General features: G+C 36.9%; 1 protein-coding gene across 1 annotated transcript in view; it reads right to left on the bottom strand.

Moving 5' to 3' along the window:
* Window positions 1-23,831, bottom strand: part of MALRD1 (MAM and LDL receptor class A domain containing 1) — a 788,164-nt gene that overhangs the window by 582,962 nt on the left and 181,371 nt on the right. Inside the window, exons 18-19 of the mRNA XM_049626634.1 lie at window positions 22,950-23,317; window positions 19,081-19,493 (exon numbers count right to left, since the gene is read on the bottom strand). Of these exons, the coding sequence (XP_049482591.1) occupies window positions 19,081-19,493; window positions 22,950-23,317 (781 nt within the window). The remainder of the gene's footprint in view (window positions 1-19,080; window positions 19,494-22,949; window positions 23,318-23,831) is intronic.

Raw genomic sequence — 23,831 nt, 5'->3', positions numbered from 1 at the left:
AGCCCTAAACTGAGTACTGATATGATCTCACCTAATAAATCTTAAAAGCAAGACCAGAAGTGATCAAACTCTTTCCAACTAATTTAAATGCATACCAGCATAAGCACAGGAACACAGACACACAGACACACAGACACACACACACACACACACACACCCTACCCTGGCCAGTTGCAACACACACACACACACACACACACACACATCATCCAGTAAGATAAAATTTACCATATCTGCCATCCAGACACTAATTAGGAGGCTTTTCTTAAGTTTATTTATTTATTTTTGAGAGAAAGAGAGAGAGACAGAGAGAGAGAGAGAAAGAGATGAGGGGAGGGGCAGAGAAAGAGAAGGAGAAAGATAATCCCAAGCAGGCTCCACACTATCAAAATAGGGCTTGAACTCACGAACTGTGAGATCATGATCTGAGCTGACTGAGCCACCCAGGTGACCCTACAAGGAATTTTTAAAAAGCAGGAAAATATGGCCCATGGTGAGAAGAAAAGTATTCACCTGAAAGTGACCCAGAACAGGTACTATTCACTAACCATTGCTAAAAATATTGGTGAAGGACATTAAAACAATTATGTTTTCCCAGCTTCATTGAGGTATAATTGACAAAAATTTTATAGATTTAGGGTTTACATCATGACTTAACACTCACACACACTGTGAAGTGATTAGAACATCTATCATCTCGCATAGTTACCATGCGTGTATGTGTCTCTGTATGATGAATATACATATGATCACTCAGAAAATTTCAAGTATATAACAGTATTAACTATAGTCACCTTTCTGTTTATTAGATCCCCATAAGTTATTCGTCACTGAAACTAAATCCTTTGACCAACATTTCCCCATTTCCTCCACTTCCCAGGTGTGTGTGTGTGTGTGTGTGTGTGTGTGTGTGTGTGTGTGGTTTTTTTGAGTTTACACTTTAAGATTCCACACATAAATGAGATCATACAGTATTTGACTTTCTGTCTGACTTAACTTAGTGTAATGTCCTCCAGGTTCACTTATGTCACAAATGATGGGATATCCTTCTTTTTTTAAGGCTGAATAAAGTATATAGTGTACATATATAGCATATTTTCTTTATTCATCAACCGACAGACACATAGGTTATTTCTATCCCATGCCTATCGTGAATAATGTGGCAACAAACAAGGGAATGGGGATATCTTTTCAAAATACCGATTTCATTTTCATTCAATATATATATACTAAAAAGAGAAACTGCTGGATCAGATGACAGTTCTATTTCTTTAGTAATTTTTACATTATTTTCCAAAACGGCTGCAGCAATTTACAATCCTACCAACAGTGTATAAGAGTTTCCTTTTCTCCACACCCAACACTTTTTAACTTTTGATGTTTTGATAAAAGCCATCCTGACCGGTGTCAGATGATATCTCATCATGGTTTTGAATTGTATTTCCTGATGATTAATGCACATGCAAAAGAATGAAATTGAATCCTTATCATATACAACTTGCAAAAGTTAACATGAAATGGATGAAAGGATTATACGTAGACCTAAAACCATAAAATTTCTATCACACAGAGAAAAATCTCCTTGACAATAATCTAGACAGTGACTTTTTTCATCAGATACCAAAAGCACAGGCAACAAAAGCAGCAATAAATGAGTGGGGCTATAACAAACTTTTCTTTTGCACAGCAAAGGAAACAATCAACAAAATGAAAAGGCAACTTATAGAATGAGAGAAAATATTTACAAACCACATATCTGATAAGTGGTTAATATTCAAAATATTTTAAAGAACGTCTACAACTGAATCTCAGTTAAACCAATAAAACAATTGAAAATGGGCAGAGGATCTGAACAGACATTTTTTTAAAGAAAGCATGTTAGATGGTCAGTAGGTTTATGAAGAGTTGTTCAATCAGGAACAGTGATACCTCTAGCTTTGTTCCTCTTTCTTTTGGCTATGTGGAGTCTTTACTGGTTCCACACAAATTTTTGGACTTTTTTTCTATTTCAATAAAAAGTGCCAATAAATGTCTATTGGAATTGCATTGAATCTGTATGGACATTTTAACAAGAGAAATGCTTCCAATTATTGGAAACAGTGTATCTTTCAATTTACTACTCTTATAAATTTTTTCATCAATGTTTTACAGTTCTGAGTGTATAGATGCTTAACTTTCTTGTTAAATTTTTCCTAAGTATGTTACTCTTTTCGATGCTAGTGTAAATAAGATTTTCTTAATTTTGTTTTCAGATCATTGTTTGTATAGAAAAGCAACTGACTTGTATGTTGACTTACATCATACAAATGTACTGAATTCATTTATGAGTTCTAAAAGTTTTTGGTGGACTGTTTAGGATTTTCTGTCTAAGAGCATGTCATCTAACAAACACAGACAATTTTATTCTTTTCTGATATGGATGTGTTTTATTTTTTTCTTGTCTAAATGCTCTGGCTAGGACTTCTGGTAATAACTTGAATAGAATTGATGAAAGTGGGCATTCTCAGTGTTTTTTCCTTGATATTAGAAGAAAAGCTCTCAGCTTCCACTATTGTTACATTAGTTGTGTATGTGCCATATATGGCCTTTCTTATGTTGCATTTCTTCTATAGCTAATTTGAAAAATCTTTATCATGAAAAGATTTTGAATTTTGTCAAGTGTTTTATCTATAAGTATGACTTGTATCATATGACTTTAGTCTTCATTTTGTTAACATGGTGTATCACATTCATTGATTTGCATAAAATCAACCATCCTTGTTTTCCAGAGATAAATCTCACTTGATCATGTTGTATCTTTTCTTTTTTTTTTAATATATATATATATATATATATTTTAATTTATATCCAAGTTACTTAGCATATAGTACAACAATGATTTCAGGAGTAGATTCCAGTGATTCATCCCCTATGTATAACACCCAGTGCTCATTCTAAGTGTCTTCCTTAATACCCCTTACCGATTTAGCCCACCCCCCCCAAACCCCTACAGCAACCTTGTTTCTTCTCTATGTTTAAGAGTCTCTTCTGTTTTGTCCCCCTCCCTATTTTTATATTATTTTTGCTTCCCTTATGTTCATCTGTTTTGTATCTTAAATTCCACATATGAGTGAAGTCATATGATATTCGTCTTTCTCTGACTAATTTCACTTAGTATAATACCCTCCACGTAGTTCCATAGCATAGTTCCATCCATGTAGTTGCAAATGGCAAGATTTCATTCTTTTTGATTGCCAAGTAATACTCCATTGTGTGTGTGTGTGTGTGTGTGTGTGTGTGTACACACACACACCACATCTTCTTTATCCATTCATCTGTTGATGGACACTTGGGCTCTTTCCATACTTTGGCTATTGTTGATAGTGCTGCTATAAACATGGGAGTGCATGTGCCCCTTCGGAACACCATACCTGTATCCCTTGAATAAATACCTAGTAGTGCAATTGCTGGGTCATAGAGTAGTTCTATTTTTAATTTTTTGAGGAACCTCCATACTGTTTTCCAGAGTGGCTGCACCAGCTTGCATTCCCACCAGCAGGGCAAAAGAGATCCTTTTTCTCTGCATCCTCGCCAACATCTGTTGTTGCCTGAGTTGTTAATTCTAGCCATTCTGACTGGTGTTAGGTGGTATCTCCTTGTGGTTTTGATTTGTATTTCCCTGATGATGAGTGATATTGAGCATTTTTTCATGTGTCTATTAGCTATCTGGATATCTTCTCTGGATAAGTATCTCTTCATGTCTTTTGTTCATTTCTTCACTGGATTATTTGTTTTTTGGGTGTTGAGTTTGATAAATTCTTTATACATTTTGGATATTAACCCTTTATCTAATACGTCATTTGCAAATATCTTCTCCTATTCTGTCGGTTGCCTTTTAGTTTTGCTAATATCATGTTGTATCTTTCCAATGTGCTATTGATTTTGGTTTGGTAGCATTTAGGAGGATTTTTACATCAATAGTCATCAAAGATACTGGCCAATATTTCTTAAAGTGTCTCTGCTTTGATACAAGGATTAATGTTGGCCTTGCAAAATAAGGTTACAAATATTCCTTCCTCTTCTATTTTTGGAAGAATTTGAGAAGGATTGGTATTATTTTTCAAAGTTTGTTAGAATTCACCAGAAAGACATCTAGTCCCAAACTTTTGTTTGGTGGGAGGTTTTGATTACTGATTCAGTCACCTCATTACTGGTCTGTGCAGATTTTCTGTTTCATCATGATGTGTTCTTCTTTGGTTGTGTGTTTTTAGGAACATATCCATTCTCTCTAGGTTATCCAACATTGATCATATATTTGTTTATAGTAGTCTCTTTTAACTGTATTTCTGTGGCATCACTTCCATGTCTCCTCTTCCATTTCTGATTCTATTTATTTGAGTCTTCTTTTTCTTAATCTATCTAAAATTTTGTCAATTTTGTTTTTCTTTTCAAAACATCAGGTCAAAGTTTTATTGATCTTTGCTATTATTTTTCTAATCTCTTCTTCATTTATATCTACTCTTATTTTTATTATTTCTTTTCTTCAACTAATTTGGGGATTAGTTGTTTTTGTTGTTTGTTTGTTGTTACTGTTATCTAGTTCCTTGAAATAATGTTAGGTTATTTGAGAACTTTTTTTTGTTCCAATATGTATTTATATCAATATTAATTTCCCTCTTAAAACTGCTTTTGCTGCATCTTTTAAGGTTTAGTATGTTGTGTTTCCATTTTCATTTGTGTGAAGATAACCCCTTATTTCCTTTTTTAATTTTTTTTTGACCCATTGGTTGCTCAGAAGTGTGGTAATTCCCACAGATTTGTGAACTGTCCACTTTTCTTCCTGTTTCTGATTTTTAGTTTCATAGCATCATGGTTATAAAAGATATGTGACATGATTTGAATCTTCTTAAATCTACTAAGAACTGTTTTGTGGCTTAACATATGATTTATCCTGGAGAATGTTCCACGTGTGCTCGGGCAGAATGTACACGTAGCTGAATAAATGTCTACTAAGTCCACCTGATCTGATGTAGGGTAAGCCCATTGCTTTTTTATTGATTTAATCTGTATGATCTATCCACTGATGAAAGTAGGGATTTGAAAGCCCCTGCAATCATTATATTGATGTTTTTTCACCTTCCATCCTGTTACTATTTGTTTTATATATTTAGGTATTCCAATGTTGTGTGCATATATATTTACTATTGCTATATGCTCCCAAAGAATCATCCCCTTTATCCACTACTTAATGACTGTATTTGGCTATTGTGACTGTAAGAGTTTTTATCTGATATATGTATAGCTAGCTACCCCTGTTCTCTTTCGGTTACCATTTGAATGGAATATCTTTTTCTAACCCTTCACTTCTAGCCTTTGTGTGTCCTAAAATTAACACAAATCTCATAGACTGCATATTATGGTATCTTGCATCTTATTGTTAGCCATTCAGTCACTCTATGCTTTTGATGGAAAAATTTAGTCCACTGTAATAATTTAAAAAATTATTGATAGTTAAGGACTTAATTTTTCATTCTTTTCTTACTATTTTTTTTGCTTTTCCTTTCTTCCTCTCTTGCTGTCTTCCTTTGTAATGTTTTGTAGTGGTATGTTCTGATTTCTTTTTCTTTATATCTTGTGTATCTACTGGAAGTTTTTCTTTGTGGTTTCCAATGAGGCTTGAATAAATCATCTTACAGTTAAGATGATTACAGTATTTTAAATACAGTATTTTAAAATACAGTATTTTAAACTGATAACTTCAACTGCATTTTATTTATTACATATATGTGTATATTTTTAACATTTACTTATTATTGAGAGACAGAGAATGAGCAGGGGAGGGGCAGAGAGAGGAGGAGACACAGAATCTGAAGCAGGCTCCAGGCTCTGTGCTGTCAGCACAGAGCCCGACACGGGGCTCAAACTCACGAACCGTGAGATCATGACCTGAGTTGAAGTCAGACGCTTAACCAACTGAGCCACCCAGGCACCCCATAACTTCAACTGCATTTTAAAACTCTACAAACTTACTGCTATTCTCCCTCCATATTTTACACTATTGATGTTTTATATTGCATATAAATTGTATCTCTTTATATTGCATATCCAATCACAAGTTATTGTAGCTTCAGTTATTTTTAATCCGTTTTTATGATTTTGTACTAGTTATACTAGATTTGTGCACCACTACAGTATTAGAGCAGTTTGAATTTGACTAAATTTATATTTACAGTAAATTTTATACTTCCATCTGTATTCATGTTGTTACTTATCATACTTTTATTTCAATTTAAGGAGCCCCTTCCAGCATTTATTGTAAGGCATGTCTACTGGAGATGAACTCCCTCAGCTTTTGTTTATCTAGGAATGTCTTGTCTCTATTTCATTTAAAAGAATAGCTTTACCACGTATAGTATTAGTAGTGGGCAGGTTTTTTTTTTTTTTTCCTTTAGTACTTTGGATATATCATCCCATTCGCACCTGGCCTGTGAAGTTTCTGCTAAGAATATCACTGATAGCCATGTGGTGGGAGTTCCCTTGTGTGTGACAAGTCACTCTTCTCTTGTTGCTTTCACAGTTTTTGTCTTTACCTTTTGGCAACTTGAATATAGTGGGTCTCAGAGTAATCTTCTTTGAGATAATCTTGCTTTGGAATCCTTTGAGTTTCATTATCTGAATGGTCAAATCCCTTGATGATACGGGAGTCTTCTGTCATTTTTCTTTAAATAAGTTTTCTGCTCCTTTCTCTCTTCCCTTTGTGGGACTCCCATAATGCATATATTTTTCTCTAGTTGAATGTCCCACAGTTCTCATATGCTTCCTTCACTCTTGTTTTTCTTTCTCTTCCTCTCAGTGGCTAATTCTGAATACTCATGTTTAAATTCCCTGACTCTTCTGCATGATCAAGTCTGCTGCTGAAGCTCTCTAAAGAAGTTTTCAGTTATGTCACTATTCTTAAGCCTCAGTCTTATTTGGTTTTATATTTATGGTTTATATTTCTTCACTAAATTTCTAATGTTGTTCATGCACTGTTTCCTCAAATTCATTTAGCTGTGTAATGTGTTCACTTTAATCTCAGTGAGCTTAAGATGACTTTGAATTTTTTCGTCAGAAAATTTGTAAATTTCCACTTCTTTGGGGGTCAATTATTGGAGGTTTATTCACTTACTTTGGTGGCATCACGTTTGCCTGAATCTTCATGATCCATGTGGCCCTGCTTTCCATCTGTGCATTTGAAAAACCTAACCCTCTTCCAATCATTATGGACTGGTTTCAGCAGTTAAAGACCTCCTTCTGTCAGGTCCTCAGGCTTCCAGTATGCTTCCAACATCACAGTTGACCAGAATTAGAGCAAGGTCATGTGGCTGCCCCTGAATCCTCAGTGGGTTTTGCAGTTGTCAGGCCTGTTACCAGAGGCCTGGGTTGACATAGATCATGTCTGGTTCCTGATTGGAAAGAACTTCCTCCAGAACCTTGATCAGTATGGCTGGCACAGGACCGAGGTCTGCCTCGTGGTCTGTATTTGGGACTGTAAATGCGGGCCTGTTACCAGGTGTGCAGATCAATGTGGTTCCCACGTGGTTCTTCAGAAGGCTCCCCTGTCAGGTCACTGGGAAGGTCCCTGGGTGGAAAGGAACACCCCCTGAGCATGACTGTGAGCAGTTAGAACTGGGTTACAGTTAGACCAAAGTTGGAAGGCCTACCTCCAGGAGAATGGATGGACACAATCCTGGTGAGTCCCTGGGCAGGTAGGATCACTCCTGTACCATGACTGAGAGGGAATGGAGATTTTATAGTGCGGATTCAGGATCTATTGTTGGACTGAGATTGGTGGGGCAACTTTTTGGGGCATGGATGTAACCTCTGGCAGCTCGCTGAGCAGGCAGGACAGTTCCCAGCCTGAAGTTGGATCCCAAAGCTCCCTCAAAGTCATCTTTGTCCTCGGATGATTACCAAATCATTGTTGGGAGGGGCACAAGCAGGAAATCTCCTTTACCTATATCTTGTTTCTATCACTTCAAACATCTAAAACAGTTATTAAAACTATTCTATATATTCTAATATAGAGACAAGGGAAATAAAGGCCAAAATCAAAATTTAGGTGTAAAATTGACAATGTAGGAGATGAAAACATACACTGGAATGGATTAATAGATTAGTCATTAAGATATAAAGGTAGATACTGTACAAAATAAAACAAAGAAGGAAAAGAAAATTAGGAAAAAAAAACTGAACAGAGCAAGAATATGCTCTGGGACAACAACTTCAAGCAGCTTAATTTACATGTAATCAAAGTTCACAAAGGAGAGGAGAAAGAGGAGATGAAAACTTAGGGGATCTGAGTTAGTAATAAATTGGACTTCATCAAAATTAAAAAGAGTCTCTTCTATAAAGAATCTATTAAAAGAATTAAAACACAAGCTACAGACTGGGAGAAAAAGCTTGTAATTAACATATCTAAAAAAATAGGCTTGCATCAGAAAATATAGAAAAGCTCAAAACTCTATAGTAAGAAAACAAAAATCCAATTTAAAAATTGGGTACAAGATTTAAATAATAATAATAATAATAATAATAATAATAGGGCGAAAGATTTAAATACACACTTCAAATTATGTTCCATTCAGCAAGCATAGGAAATACAGCCAACATAATTAATGCTTAGGGCAATGCAAATTAACACCACAATAAGATAATATATACTTCTAACACTAAAATTAGGAAGACTGATAATAACAAGCACTGGGTAAGATGTGGAGGAACTGGAACTAACATATTCCACTGATGGGGATAAAACACAGTTCCTGCGAAAACCTGTTTAAGAGCCTCTTAAAATGTTAAACACAATCCTAGCATGTGATACAGCCATTCCACTCCTGGGTATTTACCAAGAAAAATAAAAACAAATGTTTATATAAATACTTATATGCAAATGTGCACAGCAGATTTACTTATAATATCCCAAACTACAAGCAACCCAAATACTGATCAATAATTAAATAATCTGTGCTGCATCCATATAATACTATTCAACAATAGAAATAAATGAATTACAGATACGTTGTGTAACATAAAAGAATCTTCTGAATGCAGTAAGTCAGAAAAAGTACATACTGTACAATTTATATAAAATTTTGGGAAATATAAATTAACGTGTACTGAGAGAAACCAATTCAGTGGTTGTCAAGGAATGGGAGTGAGGACCCAATGAAGGTATTATAAAGAGACATAAGGAAACTTTTAGAGGTGAAGCATATTTATCTATTATCTTGATCGTGGTGATGGTTTAAAATTTCAATATTTTTAGTTTGTTATATGTCAGTTTTACTTCAATAAAGATCATAATAAAAATCAGTTAGAAGTTTGGCATGAAGTTTTACATGTAATGACCAGCTGAGCCTTTACAGACCATGCCACACATAATAGCAGTGGTCAGTTACTTCAACTGACATCAATAAGCCGAACAGTTCCTATACCTACATGCACAATCTAGTTCTATCCTATGTATTTCACTTTAAACGAGCAATCGTGAATTGAAAGCACACAAACTAAACAGCGGAAAGCTAAAAGAACTTTTAAAAAGGGGGGGGGTAGTTTAATAGACCTCTTGGACAACATTAAGCAAACAAACATTCACATTATAGGGGTCCCAGGAGAGGAAGAAAAAAGTGTGGAAAACTGATTTGAAAAAATAATAACTAAAAGCTTTGCTAACCAAGGGATGGAAATAGACATCGAAGTCCAAAAACCAAAATTCCAAATGAGATGATCTGAAGGAGGTCTGCACCACCACATATATTCATTAAAATGTCAAATGTTAAAGAAAAGAGAATCCCTTGTTGACCTAGGAAAGTAGATAGAGTAGAAAGGCTCCAGGCTCACTTCGTCCCATGGATACACCTAGATAACACTTATATCAGAGTAAATGAACCAGAAAATGACCCGAAGACTGGCAGAACAGATTTTCCACAACTAAATGTAGAGAAGAGGTCACACTGAGAAGGTAGAAAGAGTGGAAATGTGGCCAGGAGCCCAACTGACTGGTGGGATTGTCTGCAAAAGGAAAGACACCAGGACACAGAAAGGGAGATGATCAGACCCCACACCAGGCACCCCAGGCACAGGGGACCCATCTGGGAAGACAAATCCCCATAACATTTGGTTTTAGAACCCAGAGAGGGCTAATTTTGTGAGTTCTTACAGTAAATAGGGCTTAACACCTTGAATTTTAAAGATCAGCAAATCCAGCTCCAGGAGAGCCACCCAAAGTGCAAGAGGAAACCGAGTCCCTGCCATTAAAAAGACAGCACAAGAAACAGCCCCCACTGAGATACAGCATAAAAGCAAAAGTTTGAAAAAAGCCTGGGGTATACAGGAGGGAGATTTATTTACTAACCTCAGAGCATGTGCTAAAGGGCAGGGATCTTTAGAAGACTACTCGAAGAATAAAAGAGCTCATGGGCAAGATTTCCTTGGCCCAGCACCCAGCCTAGATATATGGACACCTGCAGGAATCAGTGCAGTGCAAACACTCTCCACCTAGCTTCCTAAGAGTGTACCCAACCTCTGTGATCGTCTGTAGGCTCACCCCCTAACCATGGCCTGGCCTCAGCATGGGTTTTCCCACTGGGCTACAGGTCCCCTTCGATGCCTGGCACCGTGCACCCTACCTCCATGTTGTCTTATGGACATGCGTCCTTCAAAATGCCCTTTGCAGAAGACCATCCAAAGTGGGGCCACAAGCATGGCAGGGTGCAATCAGACCTGACAGGAGCTAGCACCACTCCAAAGTGACTCATGCCCCAGGAAAAGGGGAAGGTAACCACACATACATGACCGTGACCAACCGCGGTGGGCTGTGGGTAGACATCTGATCTGATTACAGGCCTCACCCACCAATGAAAGTTTCTGAAAAGACACAGGAAGAGTGCCCTGCAGTTGGGTGCTAATGCAGCTCTGGCAAACACTGGGTCTGGTTCAACTCAAGCCCTAGGTGGCCCCAGACTGGCTCAATAAAAACAAAAGGAACAAACTCTGCCCCAAACAGGCAGAATTTCCCTAACACATTGAAACAGACACAGATTTAGAAAAATATGGAGACAGAGGAATATGTCCCAAATGAAGAACACAACAAAATCACAGCAAGAGAGCTAAATGAAACAAAGATAAGTAATATGCCCAATAGAGGATTTAAAGTAATAGTCATAAAGATACTCACTGGACTTGGGAAAGGAGTGGAGGACCTCAGTGACACTTTCAACAGAGACAGAAAATATTAAAAATGGACCCAATCAGAGATAAAGAACTCAATAACTGAAATTAAAAACACACAAAAGGGAATAAATAGATTAGAGGAAGTAGCAACCTAGAGGACAGAGTTACGGAAAGCAATCAAGTTGAACAGGTGAGAAAAGAAAGAATAAGAAGAAATGAGAATTAGATTAAGAGAAGTCAAGTGACACCATCAAGCATGATAACATTCATACTATAGGAGTCCCAGAAAAATAAGAGAGAGAAAAGGGGGCAGAAAATGTATTTGAAGAAATAATAGCTGAAACTTCCTTATCTAGGAAAGGAAACAGACATTCAGACCCAGGAGGCACAGAAAGCCCCTGACAAAATCAACCCAAGGAGGTTCATACCAAGACACATAAGAATCAAAATGATAAAAATAGTAATAGAAAATTTTAAAAATACCAAGAGGGAAAAAAACTACATACAAGGGAAATAAGACTATCAGCTGATTTTTTCAGCAAGAATTTTACAGGACAGAAGGGAGTGGCATGATATATTCAAAGTGCCGGGGAAAAAAAACAAAACCTTCAACCAATAATACTCTATCCAGCAGCCTATCATGACAAATATCAGGAGAGATAAAGAGTTCCGCAGACAACCAAAAATAAAAGAATTTCATCACCAATGAACCAGCATTAGAAAAAAGGTGAAAGGACTCCTTGAGTGGAAAGGAAAGACCATAAGCAGGATTAAGAAAAGTAGGAAGCACAAAAGCAGAAAAATTAAATATAATTATAGAAAATCAGTCAAGTGATTCACAATAAAAGGATGTAAACTATGGCAGCATATACTTAACATGTGGTAGAGAAAGGAGTAAAAATTTAGTGATTTTAGGATGGGCCAAACTTAGTGACCATCACTTAATACAGACTCCTAATAAGATTCTATAGATAAATGTAATGATAACCACAAATCAAAAAACAGTAATAGATATGGAAATAATAAAGAGAAGAAATCCAAGTACATTACTAAAGAAAGCTAGCAAACCCTGAGAAAAGAGCAAGAGAAGTAATGGAGAATACAAAAACAATGATAAAATAAGTTTAAAAATGCAAATGATTATGTACCTGTCATTAATTACTTGAAATGCAGGTCGACTAAATGTTCCAATCAAAAAACATAGGGTGATGGAATAGGTAACAAGGAAAACCAATGTATATTCTGCCTACAGGAGACTCATTCCAGTCCCAAAGAAATACACTGATTGAAAGTGAGGAGATGGAAGCATTTATCATGCAATGGAATTGAAAAGAAAACTGGGGAAGCAATGCTGATGTCAGACGAAATAGACTTTAAAACAGGAGATAAAGGACACTATATCATAATAAAGGAGACAATGGAATAAGAAGACAGAACAATTATAAATATTTATGCACCCAACATGGGAGAATCTAATGACATAAAGCAGAATAACAAACATAAAGGAAGTAATCAATAGTAACACAATAATAGGGACTTTAACAGTCAATTTGCATAAATGGACAGATCATCCAAAGACAAAATCAAGAAGGAAATATTGGCTTTGAATGCCACAGGGACAAGACGGATCTAAAAGATAATTCAGAACATATGAAGAGTGGAATGTACATCCTTCTGAAGTGCACATGGGATATTCTCCAAAACAGGTCATGTGTTGGGCCACAAAACAAGAATAAACAAATTCAAAAAGACAGTCATCTTTTCTGACCACAATGCTATGAAACTAGAAATCAACAGCAAGAAAAAATCTGGAGATTACACAAATACATGGAAGGTAAATAGCATGCTGTTAACAATTTCTTGGCCCACCAAAAAAATCAAAGAAAAAAAGAAATGTTTAAATACATTGAGACAAAAGTGAAAATACAACAGTCCAAAATCTTTGTGTTGTAGCAAAAGTGGTCCTAACAGGGAAGTTTATAGCAATACAGGTCTACCTCAACAAGAAAAATTTCAAATAAATAACCTAACCCTACACTTAAGAAAACTAGAAAAAGAATAAACAAATCCAAAACCAGGAGAATGAAGGAAATAGCAAAGAGCAGAAATCAATGAAATGAAAGAACAACCAAAAAAAGTGAACAGATCAATGAAATTAGGAGTTGATTCTTTGAAAAGGTCAACAAAATTAATAAACATTCACCCAGAGTGACCCCCCCCCCAAAAAGAGTGAGGACTCAAACTAGAAATGAAAGAGGAGAAATAATGGCTGGCATCATAGAAATACAAGGGATTATAAAAGAATATTATAAAAATTTTTATGCCAACAAAATGGACAACCTAGAAACACAGATAAATTTCTAAAAACATATGACCTCCCAAAACCGATTTAAGAAGAAAAATGTAAATTTGAACAGACCAATTACTAGCAATAAAATTGAATCAATAATCATACAACTCCCAAAAAACAAAAGTCTAGGACCACATGGCTTCACAGGTGAATTCTACCAAGCAGTTAATATACTTCTCAAATTATTCCAAAAAATAAAAGAGGAAGGAAAGGTCGCAAATTCATTCCATGAAGCCAAACCGGATTAAAGACACAACAACAACAACAACAAAGAACTACAGGTCAGTATCTCTGATGAATATACATGAAATTAGCAAACTGAATTCAACAATACATTAAACAAATAGTTCTCCACAATTAAGTGGATTTTATTCCGGGGATGTGAGTGTGGTTCATTATTCTCACGTCAATCAATATAAATAATTTGCCATGATCGAGTGGGATTTATTCTTGGGATGCAAGAGTGGTTCTACATTCACAAATCAATCAGTGTCATAAATCATATCAATAAGAGAAAGGATAAAACTATATGATCATTTCAATAGATGCCAAAAAAGCACACAAAATCCATTCATGATGGAAATCCTCAACAAAGTAGGTTTCAAGGGAACATACTTCAACATAATAAGGGACAGATATGAAAAACCCACATTTAACGTCATTTTAATGGGGAAAGACAGAGCTTTTCCTCTAGGATAAGGTGCAAGACAAGGATGCACTCTCTGTTTTATTCAAAATAGTACCAGAGTCCTACCTACAGCAATCAGACAAGAAAAAGAAATGAGGGGGACCCATATTGGTAAAGACGAAGTAAAATCTTCCCTATTTGCAGATTATATGAAAATACTGAAAACACTACCAAAAAACTACTAGAAGCAATAAATGAATTCAGTAAATTTGCAGAATACAAAATCGATATCCAGAAATTGGAGGTGTTTCTATACATTCTAAATGAAGTAGCAGAAAGAGAAATTTAAGAAACAACACTATTTAAAATTGTATCAAAAACAATAAATACCTAAGAGGTGAAAGGTCTGTACTCTGAAAACTATAAAACCCTGATAAAAGGAACTGAAGATGACCGACACAAAAAACAAAGATATTTCATGTTCATGGAGTTGAGAAATTATATTGTTAAAATGTCACCTCACATAGCATCACACTCTCCAGTTCCATCCATGTTGCTACAAAAGGCCATATTTCATTTTTTCTCATTGCCACGTAGTATTCCATTGTGTATATAAACCACAATTTCTTTATCCATTCATCAGTTGATGGACATTTAGGCTCTTTCCATAATTTGGCTATTGCTGAGAGTGCCGCTATAAACATTGGGGTACAGGTGCCCCTATGCATCAGTACTCCTGTATCCCTTGGATAAATTCCTAGCAGTGCTATTGCTGGGTCATAGGGTAGGTCTATTTTTAATTTTCTGAGGAACCTCCACACTGCTTTCCAGAGCGGCTGCACCAATTTGCATTCCCACCAACAGTGCAAGAGGGTTCCTGTTTCTCCACATCCTCTCCAGCATCTATAGTCTCCTGATGCTAAGTGAAATAAGCCATACAGAGAAAGACAGATACCATATGGTTTCACTCTTATGTGGATCCTGAGAAACATAACAGAAACCCATGGGGGAGGGGAAGGAAAGAAAAAAAAAAAATAGGTTAGAGTGGGAGAGAGCCAAAGCATAAGAGACTGTTAAAAACTGAGAACAAACTGAGGGTTGATGGGGGGTGGGAGGGAGGGCAGGGTGGGTGATGGGTATTGAGGAGGGCACCTTTTGGGATGAGCACTGGGTGTTGTATGGAAACCAATTTGACAGTAAATTTCATATATTAAAAAATAAAAAAAAATTAAAAAAAATTAAAAAAAAAAATGTCACCTCACAGATTTAATGCAATCCCTATGAAAATGCAACAGCATTTTTCACAGAACTAGAATAAAAAATACTGAACTAGAATAGATAATACTGAAATTTGTATGGAACCACAAAAGACTAGAACTAGAATAAATAACACTGAAATTTGTATGGAACCACAAAAGACTCAGAATAGCCAAAGCAATCTTGAGAAAGAACAAAGCTAGAGGTATCACAATCCCAGATTTCAAAATAGATAAGCTGTAGTAATCCAAACAGTATGGTACTGGTAGAGTAATAAACATATAGATCGATGAAAAACAAGAGAGAGCTCAGAAATAAACACATGAATTTACGGTCAATTAATCTATGAATAAGGAAACAAGAATAAACAATGGGGAAACATGTCTCTTCAAAAACGGTGCTGGGAAAACTGGACAGCTACATGAAAAAGAATGAAACTTGACCACTTTCTCACACCACACACAAACTCAAAATGGATTAAAGACTTAAATGTGAGACCTAAACCATAAAAATCCTAGAAGAGAACACAAGTAATTTCTCTGACCTCAGCTGTAACAATATTTTTTAAAATACATCTCCTGAGGCAAGGAAACAAAATAAAAAACAAACTATTGGGACTACATCAAAATAAAAAGCTTTTACACAGCAAAGTTTACCATCAATAAAACAAAAAGAAACCTACTGAATGGGAGGAGATAATTTACAGATGCTATATGCAATAAGGGGTTAATATCCAAAATATATAAAGAAATTATACAACTCAATACCAAAAAAAGACAAATCAATTAAAAAATGGGCAGATGACATACACAGACATTTCTCCAAAGACATTCAGATGGCCAACAGACACACAAAAAGATGCTCAACATTACTATTCATCATGTAAATGCAAATTAAAATCACGGGATATTACTATATAGCTGTCAGAATGGCTAAAACTGAAACACAAAAAATAAAAAGGTTTAGTGAGAATGTGGAGAAAAAGGAATCCTCATGCACTGATGGTGGGAATTCAGACTGGAGCAGCCACTGTGGAAAATAGTATGAAGGTTGCTCAAAAATTAAAAATAGAAATATCATATCCAATAATTCCATTAGTATTTACCCAAAAAACACACTAACACTAATTTCAAAAGATAGTCAAGATATGGAAGCAAACTACATGTCCACCAATAGACAAATGGATAAGAAGTGGGATACAGACACACACACACAGACACACACATATACACACAATGAAATATTATATAGCCATAGAAAGAATGAGATGTGCCATTTGAGACAACATGGATTAATCTAGGGGGAATTATCTTAAGTGAAATACATAAGACAAAAACTATATAATTCCACTAAGTGGAATTTTTTTAAAAAAATTAATAAATAAACAAAAAGCAGAATCAGACCTATAAATACAGACTACTAACTGGTGATTGCCAGAGGGGAGGGTACGGGGCAAAATGGTTGAAGGTGAGTGGGAGATACAGGCTTCTAGTTATTGAACATGTTAATTATATTGTAACAGCAATAAATGAGGACAGGTAGTAGCTACACTTGTGGTGAACATAGTATATAGTCTTGTTGAATCACTATGTTGTATACCTGGAATTAATGTAATATTGGATGTCAACATACGTCCTTGAAGTTTTCTTTTAAACAAACATTAAATGAGTACCTGTTGTCTGCTGGACTGATAGTAGGTAATTTCACCTACAATATCGGAGTTAAATAAAATCTTGCTTATTCCTGCTGTTGCAACAACTATGTATACTCATTATTCAATCAAGAAAAATATCTAGCTGTTTAAATTAGACCCAATGTTTACTATCTTGGATAATTAATCTACAAAGCATGCACAATCTGATTTCACCTTTTCATGCCCGAATGTCATTGAAAAAAATAAAAAGCCGAGAAGAACCATTGCATAAAATCAAACAGAGCACTCCATGTATAATCCAAAATGAGTCTCAAACTTCAATCTCTGTGTTTTAGATTCACAACCAAAGCATTTCTTGGAAAGTTCCATATTCATCTGAATGTGAAGCAGCCCCCTTGCCAAGGTTATTTTCTCCTGGCAACCGATTCTTGAGTAAATATCAGAAGGAGAGTTTATCTACTGAATGCCAGTTTGACCCAAATTACAATTCATCTGATTAAATATTAATTTGCAGTGGATGAGCCATTATTAAATGGAAGTCAAAGAACCTTCCTTCAGTTTCATTTCATATCATTACAGACATCTTACCATTATGGCTAACAGGAAGATAACACTGTACATATGGCAGATTAGTTCCCATGACTACAGCCTATGTCTGTCTGGACAAATCACCACTCTCAATGCATTCTCTAGTGAGCCAAGTACAATACATATCTACCATGGCTCTGAACGGGTGGCTTAGAGCTAAGTTCTTGGCTATAAAACTGTTAACTCAAGACATTTAAATAGAGACAGTGCTCAGGGCACGTGGGTGGCTCAGTCATTTAAGCATCTGACTTTGGCTCAGGTCATGATCTCACGCTTCACGGGTTCGAGCCCTGCGTTGGGCTCTGTACTGACAGCTCAGAGCCTGGAGCCTGCTTCGGATTCTGTGTCTCCCTCTCTCTCTGTTCCTCCCCCGCTCACAGTCTGTCTCTCTTTGTCTCTCAAAAATAAATTAACACTAAAAAATAAAAAATAGAGACAGTGCTTTAAATTAGGGTACCAAAGAAATTTAGTACATGTAAAAAGGAAAAAACAATTTTGCCTGGATAGGTAAGAAGTTTCTCCTTGTATATTATACATAGATCTGTTAGAGCAAAGGGAAAAAAAGAATATTCAACCCTCCTCCATGTGACAGGCTGTATGATATATTACAAAGGGAATGAACGTGAATTAATTGGAAATGTGGGTCCCAGCCCAAGTCCCCATTCTGCTGCTCAATATCTATTTGGCTAGATATAAATAACCTCTTTCAGTTTTTTTTCTTTGTATCTGTAAAACTGACAAAAAGGATCTCTGACTTACCCACTTCAGGGAATTGCTGAGGGAATCAAAGGGATAGATAATAGATGCTAAATTCCTTCGCAAAATGGAAAAAGCCACATAAGCATTTAAACTTGCCATTCCAAGTTTTCCTTTTAGGTAGGAGAAGGTAGGTGAGAATCTGAATAAAGAATATTCCACCGGTGTAAGGAGACCTAGACTAGCTGTGTGTTTTATGCCCCAGAGTAGCTGTGTATTTTTCCAACAAAGCATGCACTCTTCTTGAATTTTTGTTGCTTACCTATAAAATGTGGGAAAAGTCAAATGAAGTATTCAAAATAACAGATTGAAGAATCTGAACTTTTGGCACAATACCAGAATTTGTGCAAAACTCCTTTTCCCTCCAGATTTTTTTTTTTTCAGTAGAAAAATTACTTAAAGTCAGAGGGACCTTCAGCTGCTTCCAGTGACATGTGTCCACCTTTAGAAATGTTAATCACCCATTATTAGGGGTATTCAGGGAGGAAAGCAACTTAACAAGCTCTGGTACCCCCTTAATTGAATGATAAATGTGTACTGAAGTAACTTTGATCAAATTCCACTTGCTTTTCATTCAAGAACACAGCAATCCTTCATATTCCCTAGACATCCTGATGCATTTTAAATACATATTACAAAATCCATTATCCATACCTGAAAAGGCCGCCTGCTGGAAATGTTGAGGTGTGTCCTTGTCCATCTGTTGCCTTGGTTCCCAAATATCTGCCACAGCAGCTGTCCTCTTGTGTTACTCCAGACCCGCTGGTAGATGGCCAGCCTGTAAATGTGCTTCCCGAACATGTGGTAATAGAAGCGGAAGGTGCAGCCGTCTGCATCAGTGGCATTAAGGACAGGACTGAGCAGAGCGGCTCTGTTTTGGAAAACCTGAGGCTCCGAAGATTCTATGTAGAGATAGTGCCCTTTAGCTGTGCCCCAAGTATTATCCTTCATTGGCCCTGTATTAAGTGTTGGGGTTGGACCGTGCTTCCTGGTCCAATCAAAGTCGTCTTCTGTATCTTGTTCCCAGTTACAAATTCCATTTTCAAAGTTACACTGTAGCTCAGGTACTGAAATGGGCATTAAACGAGAGCAAAAGAAAATTAAGGACAAAAATAACTATGATTAAAAATACCAGTTGATATGTTGCTCCTGCCGAGGTTAACCATTTTAACTTTTTTCTCAAATGCAACATTAAAGTTTTTAAAAAGTGAGTAAATCCTAGACTTAAATCAAGTAATCATAGTTTATAGACTGAAGGTGGCATCACTTCAGCCATTATTTTCCAAATGCCTTTTATGCCCATCCCTCCATCATTTCTAGCACTATAACTCTATGCAAATGGTCACGACACCATGGCTGACCCAACACAACAAACTTCTGGTTCACCTGATTTCAACCTCAGCCGAATGTTTCAATCCCCAGTGAACATGAAAAATCAAAACAAAACAAAACACACTAAAGCGGAGAATTCGTCTCCGGAGACGTTGATTTAATTGGTACAAACAGTGCATCTGGACTTCAGGATACTTCATCATCTCCCTTGGTGATTCTCACACACAGAACTGAGAACGGTCATATTTTCATAGGTCTCAACCTTTCAGAATCACCTGAGGTGCATGGTATAATTGCTTAGTCCACGGCGAAGTCCTGTACAAATTACTCGTTTGTCAGACATGGGGTGAAGCCCAGGAATCCATATTTTAATAAGCACCCAAGATGATCCTGATGCCAGTGTTTTCCAGACCCCATGCTGAAAAACTCTTCTTTCTGGCACCATCTTGCCACAGTAACACGCCAATGCCAGAATGACCATTCTTCCACGGCAGTTTATCATTTTCCTTCTGTGTTCAAAATCCCTCCATAGATACTCATTTCGACTTAAGCCTAAATTCCTCTATCTTTCAAGCTTCACCTTTCCCAAGTTAACTTCCTGTTCATACCCTTCCCCTTGGCATAGGCCATCTTCTACATGTGCCTTAAACACCTCGCCCCTCTCTCCTTCCTCTATTCATGCCTCCTGCTGTGCTGTGTGCCCAGTGGACTCTTGGCTGTGTCTCCTGGGAGGCGTTTTTTTTCTTCTCACTGGATTGTAGCACCTTTGAGCCGGAGCTTTGAAACTTTAAACTCCTTTCAGTCACTAGAAGGATTCAAAGCACTTAGGAAAAACTGACTTGTCCCTTGTCAACTAGCTGATTAATTTCTAGGATAATAGAGGGATCCATTTCTCAGGATGTGAGCATTTTGTTGACACCAAGGATTGGTTTAGAATAAATGCAACAGAATGTACATCTAGCGTTAGTTGGGGAGGAAAAAAAAATTAGGAATTAGAATTAACGAGTAGTTCTACATTTTAGCTTCATTTACATAAGCTAATATTTAAAAAAAAACCAAATGTCAGTTATCTTTTAACTATTCATCTTAGTGAGCGCACTTGGTGCCAAAGGTGAATAAATACGCTGAAACAATAAATACAAGCATATGTGGATAAATGCAGCCAGGCAAGAACAAATCATCTGTCTTTGAAAACCACAGAACAGGGGCTTAGACCTACTGAAGGGAACCAAGTGAGTAAATGTCAAATGGGAGATGAGCTTTCATTTGATATTTCCTCACTTGTGACTAATCAAGCCCAGCTGTGACGTGAACTGGGGCCCCACGGTGCACTCGCCAGGTGTCAGTCTTTGGCGGCGGAGCAGAAGGAGAACGTCAAGCTGTGAGGTTTTTTGACATATAACTGGCACTGAAGCCAGGAGATTTCGATACTGCCTGTCTTCATACTGACTGCATGTTCAGTCTTTGCTTCAAAAGGGAATACACGTAGCTCCACCTTCAAATAAAATACTATGTCTCTAAACATGGGAACCTTTAGGAAATACAACACAGATTTCTGGATGTCTAACGCATTCTATGTAATAAAGTAACAGGTCTATATGGAGAGCTGTAGGAGAAACTGACAGTCTAATGCCACTATGATTTCCTTTCATTAATACTTAGTCACTGAAAGTATTTTGCTATTACACTTGTACGGCCGTAATTCCCTGCTACTAAGTTACTACTGGGTAGTCGGAAGGATAATTTGCTTCTTTCCAGCAACAGATCAACATTTTGTGGAGGAGTAGGATGTGGAGACCTTGGAAAAGATGAAAAAGCTTTCTGAATTTGCAAAAAATAAATTGCCTCAATGACAAGTAACACTTCTTATGTCAGCCCCTGTCTAAATTATCAACTTTATTTATATCCACTCAAGGTATTAGTTGTGTAATGAGACGCATGGTAATTCTGACTTCAATCTACCTATATCAAAAATCACATATATGCAACACTCTCTACAATAATTTATATGGAAATTTCTTGATGCAGTGTTTCCTATGATGTACCGAGCATATTATGGCTTCCCTTTGGTTTATAATTAGCCTCACAATTTAATAGGCAAATAGCTTGAATTTTAAGAACTGTTGCTATTTCTAGACAAGGAAAGATGCAAACTCTTTTTCTGACTGATTTTTGAAATCTGAAAAAAAAACCCAACTCTGAGCTTCTAATTCATTTTCAAGATCAAGTACACTGGGCACGATATATCCGGAGCTAGGTTTATTAAACTGCAAACCATATACGATCATCAGATACCATAAACTTCTTGGTTAATTTAAACCAAAAAGTCAGGACGTATCTTTGACATGCCACTCTCTGCTCCCTACAGCCAAAACACCATCAGATGTCCCTCCTAAATATCTCCCCAAACATCAGTCCCTCCATCACCATCACTATCGCCGGGACGCAGGCTGCCTGCCGCCTCCTTAGTTGACTACCACAATGGCCTCCTGATAGGTCTCCTGAAACCTTTCTCCTCCAATCCACTCATCACACTGTATTTACAGTGACATGGTTTACGAGCCCAATTATATTATGTTACCCTCCTTACTAAAAACTTTCAAATGAAGAAAAACCTCCCTAATACGGCCTACAGAGATCTGCAAACCTAGCCTCCCCCACATCTCTGTCCTTATGCTGCACTCTGTCTCCCCTTGACCTCTCGACTCCAGCCACACTGGCTGGCCTCCACCCGCCATGCAGTCACATATCAGGGCTTTTGCATATATGCTTCAACTGACTATTTGTCAGATCTCAGCTAAATCATCACCTCTAAAAAATTCAATACATTATAAAAATTCAGAGCATCTCCCTCTGTAATTCCTATCTAAGCTGCCATGTTGTAGTTAATTTTTAAATATTTGAACAATATATATCTCCTCAGTTAAACAGTAAGCTCCATGAGGTCTGAGACTCGGTAGTTGTGTTTCATCACTGTATCTCTGGTATGGATTTTATGAGTCTGCATAACAAATACTGGTAGCCCAATTAACTGAACAGTCATCAACTTTGGAACAAGGCTTAGTGTCTTTGCTTTGATTGCCTAGAAAACAGTGACCTGATCAAGATCACCACTATCAAAATAAGGACCAAAAAACAAACAAACAAACAAACAAACAAACACACAAGCAAAAAAAAAAAAAAAAACTTACCACAGTTGACCTCATCAGTGTGATCACCGCAATCATCCACCAGATCACATAACAGAAGCTTTTCTATGCAAGCCTTGCTGTGTCGACACCAGAAAAAATCTGGCTCCTCGCAGCTCTCCGCAGGAAGGGGAAGAGTGCAATTTTCAAATCTGATGTCATCAATAGCCGAGACCCCATCATAAATGCCAAGACTGACTTTATCTAGTGACAAATGGAAGGGCTGAGTAAGGCGCCCAAGCTGAATAGTCGCCTGTGACCACTGGTTGCCCTGGTTATATAATACTCTCCAGAGTACTGTAGGGTCACTGGAATTTTCCACATGTAGCTGTAGCTCAGCTGCTCCCACTGACAGACCATAGTTATAAAACCTGAAAAAGAGCAAACACAAGAAATGGAAACGATTTATGGGATCGACTAAATATTTAACTTACAGACTCTCACACCTGGTTAAAAGTCAATTCATTATTAGTTATCGTAATGGATGCCTTTATTTCTTGCAGTAACTGTGGTTGCTCATATCTGCTGAGGTGCATTCTCTGCAGTGCGGGATCCCGGGAGCCTGTCTCAAGGAGGTCAATCCAGTGTTAAATCAAAGCAGTGTTAACTCAATTATAATCCCTTGCTGGAGGGGAAGAGTCCCTTTCATCTAAAGAAAGAACACAACAAATATGGATAATATACTCCTAAGTAAAATGCTAACTGTATAAATCAAATGCAATAGCTATTTTTAAAGCCAAACCCAGGGCAAATCTGAAAGTCCAGTAAGTTCAGGAGTATGCCTGCAACCACTGGGCTGCAAGGGTAGCTGACCACAGATTTTAGTATTTTTTTTTAACGTTTATTCGTTTTTTGCGAGACAGAGAGAGACAGAGCATGAATGGG

This window comes from Panthera uncia, chromosome B4, assembly GCF_023721935.1.
Source record: "Panthera uncia isolate 11264 chromosome B4, Puncia_PCG_1.0, whole genome shotgun sequence".
Lineage (NCBI taxonomy): Eukaryota > Metazoa > Chordata > Mammalia > Carnivora > Felidae > Panthera > Panthera uncia.
This window is presented reverse-complemented; position numbering and strand designations above follow the sequence as displayed.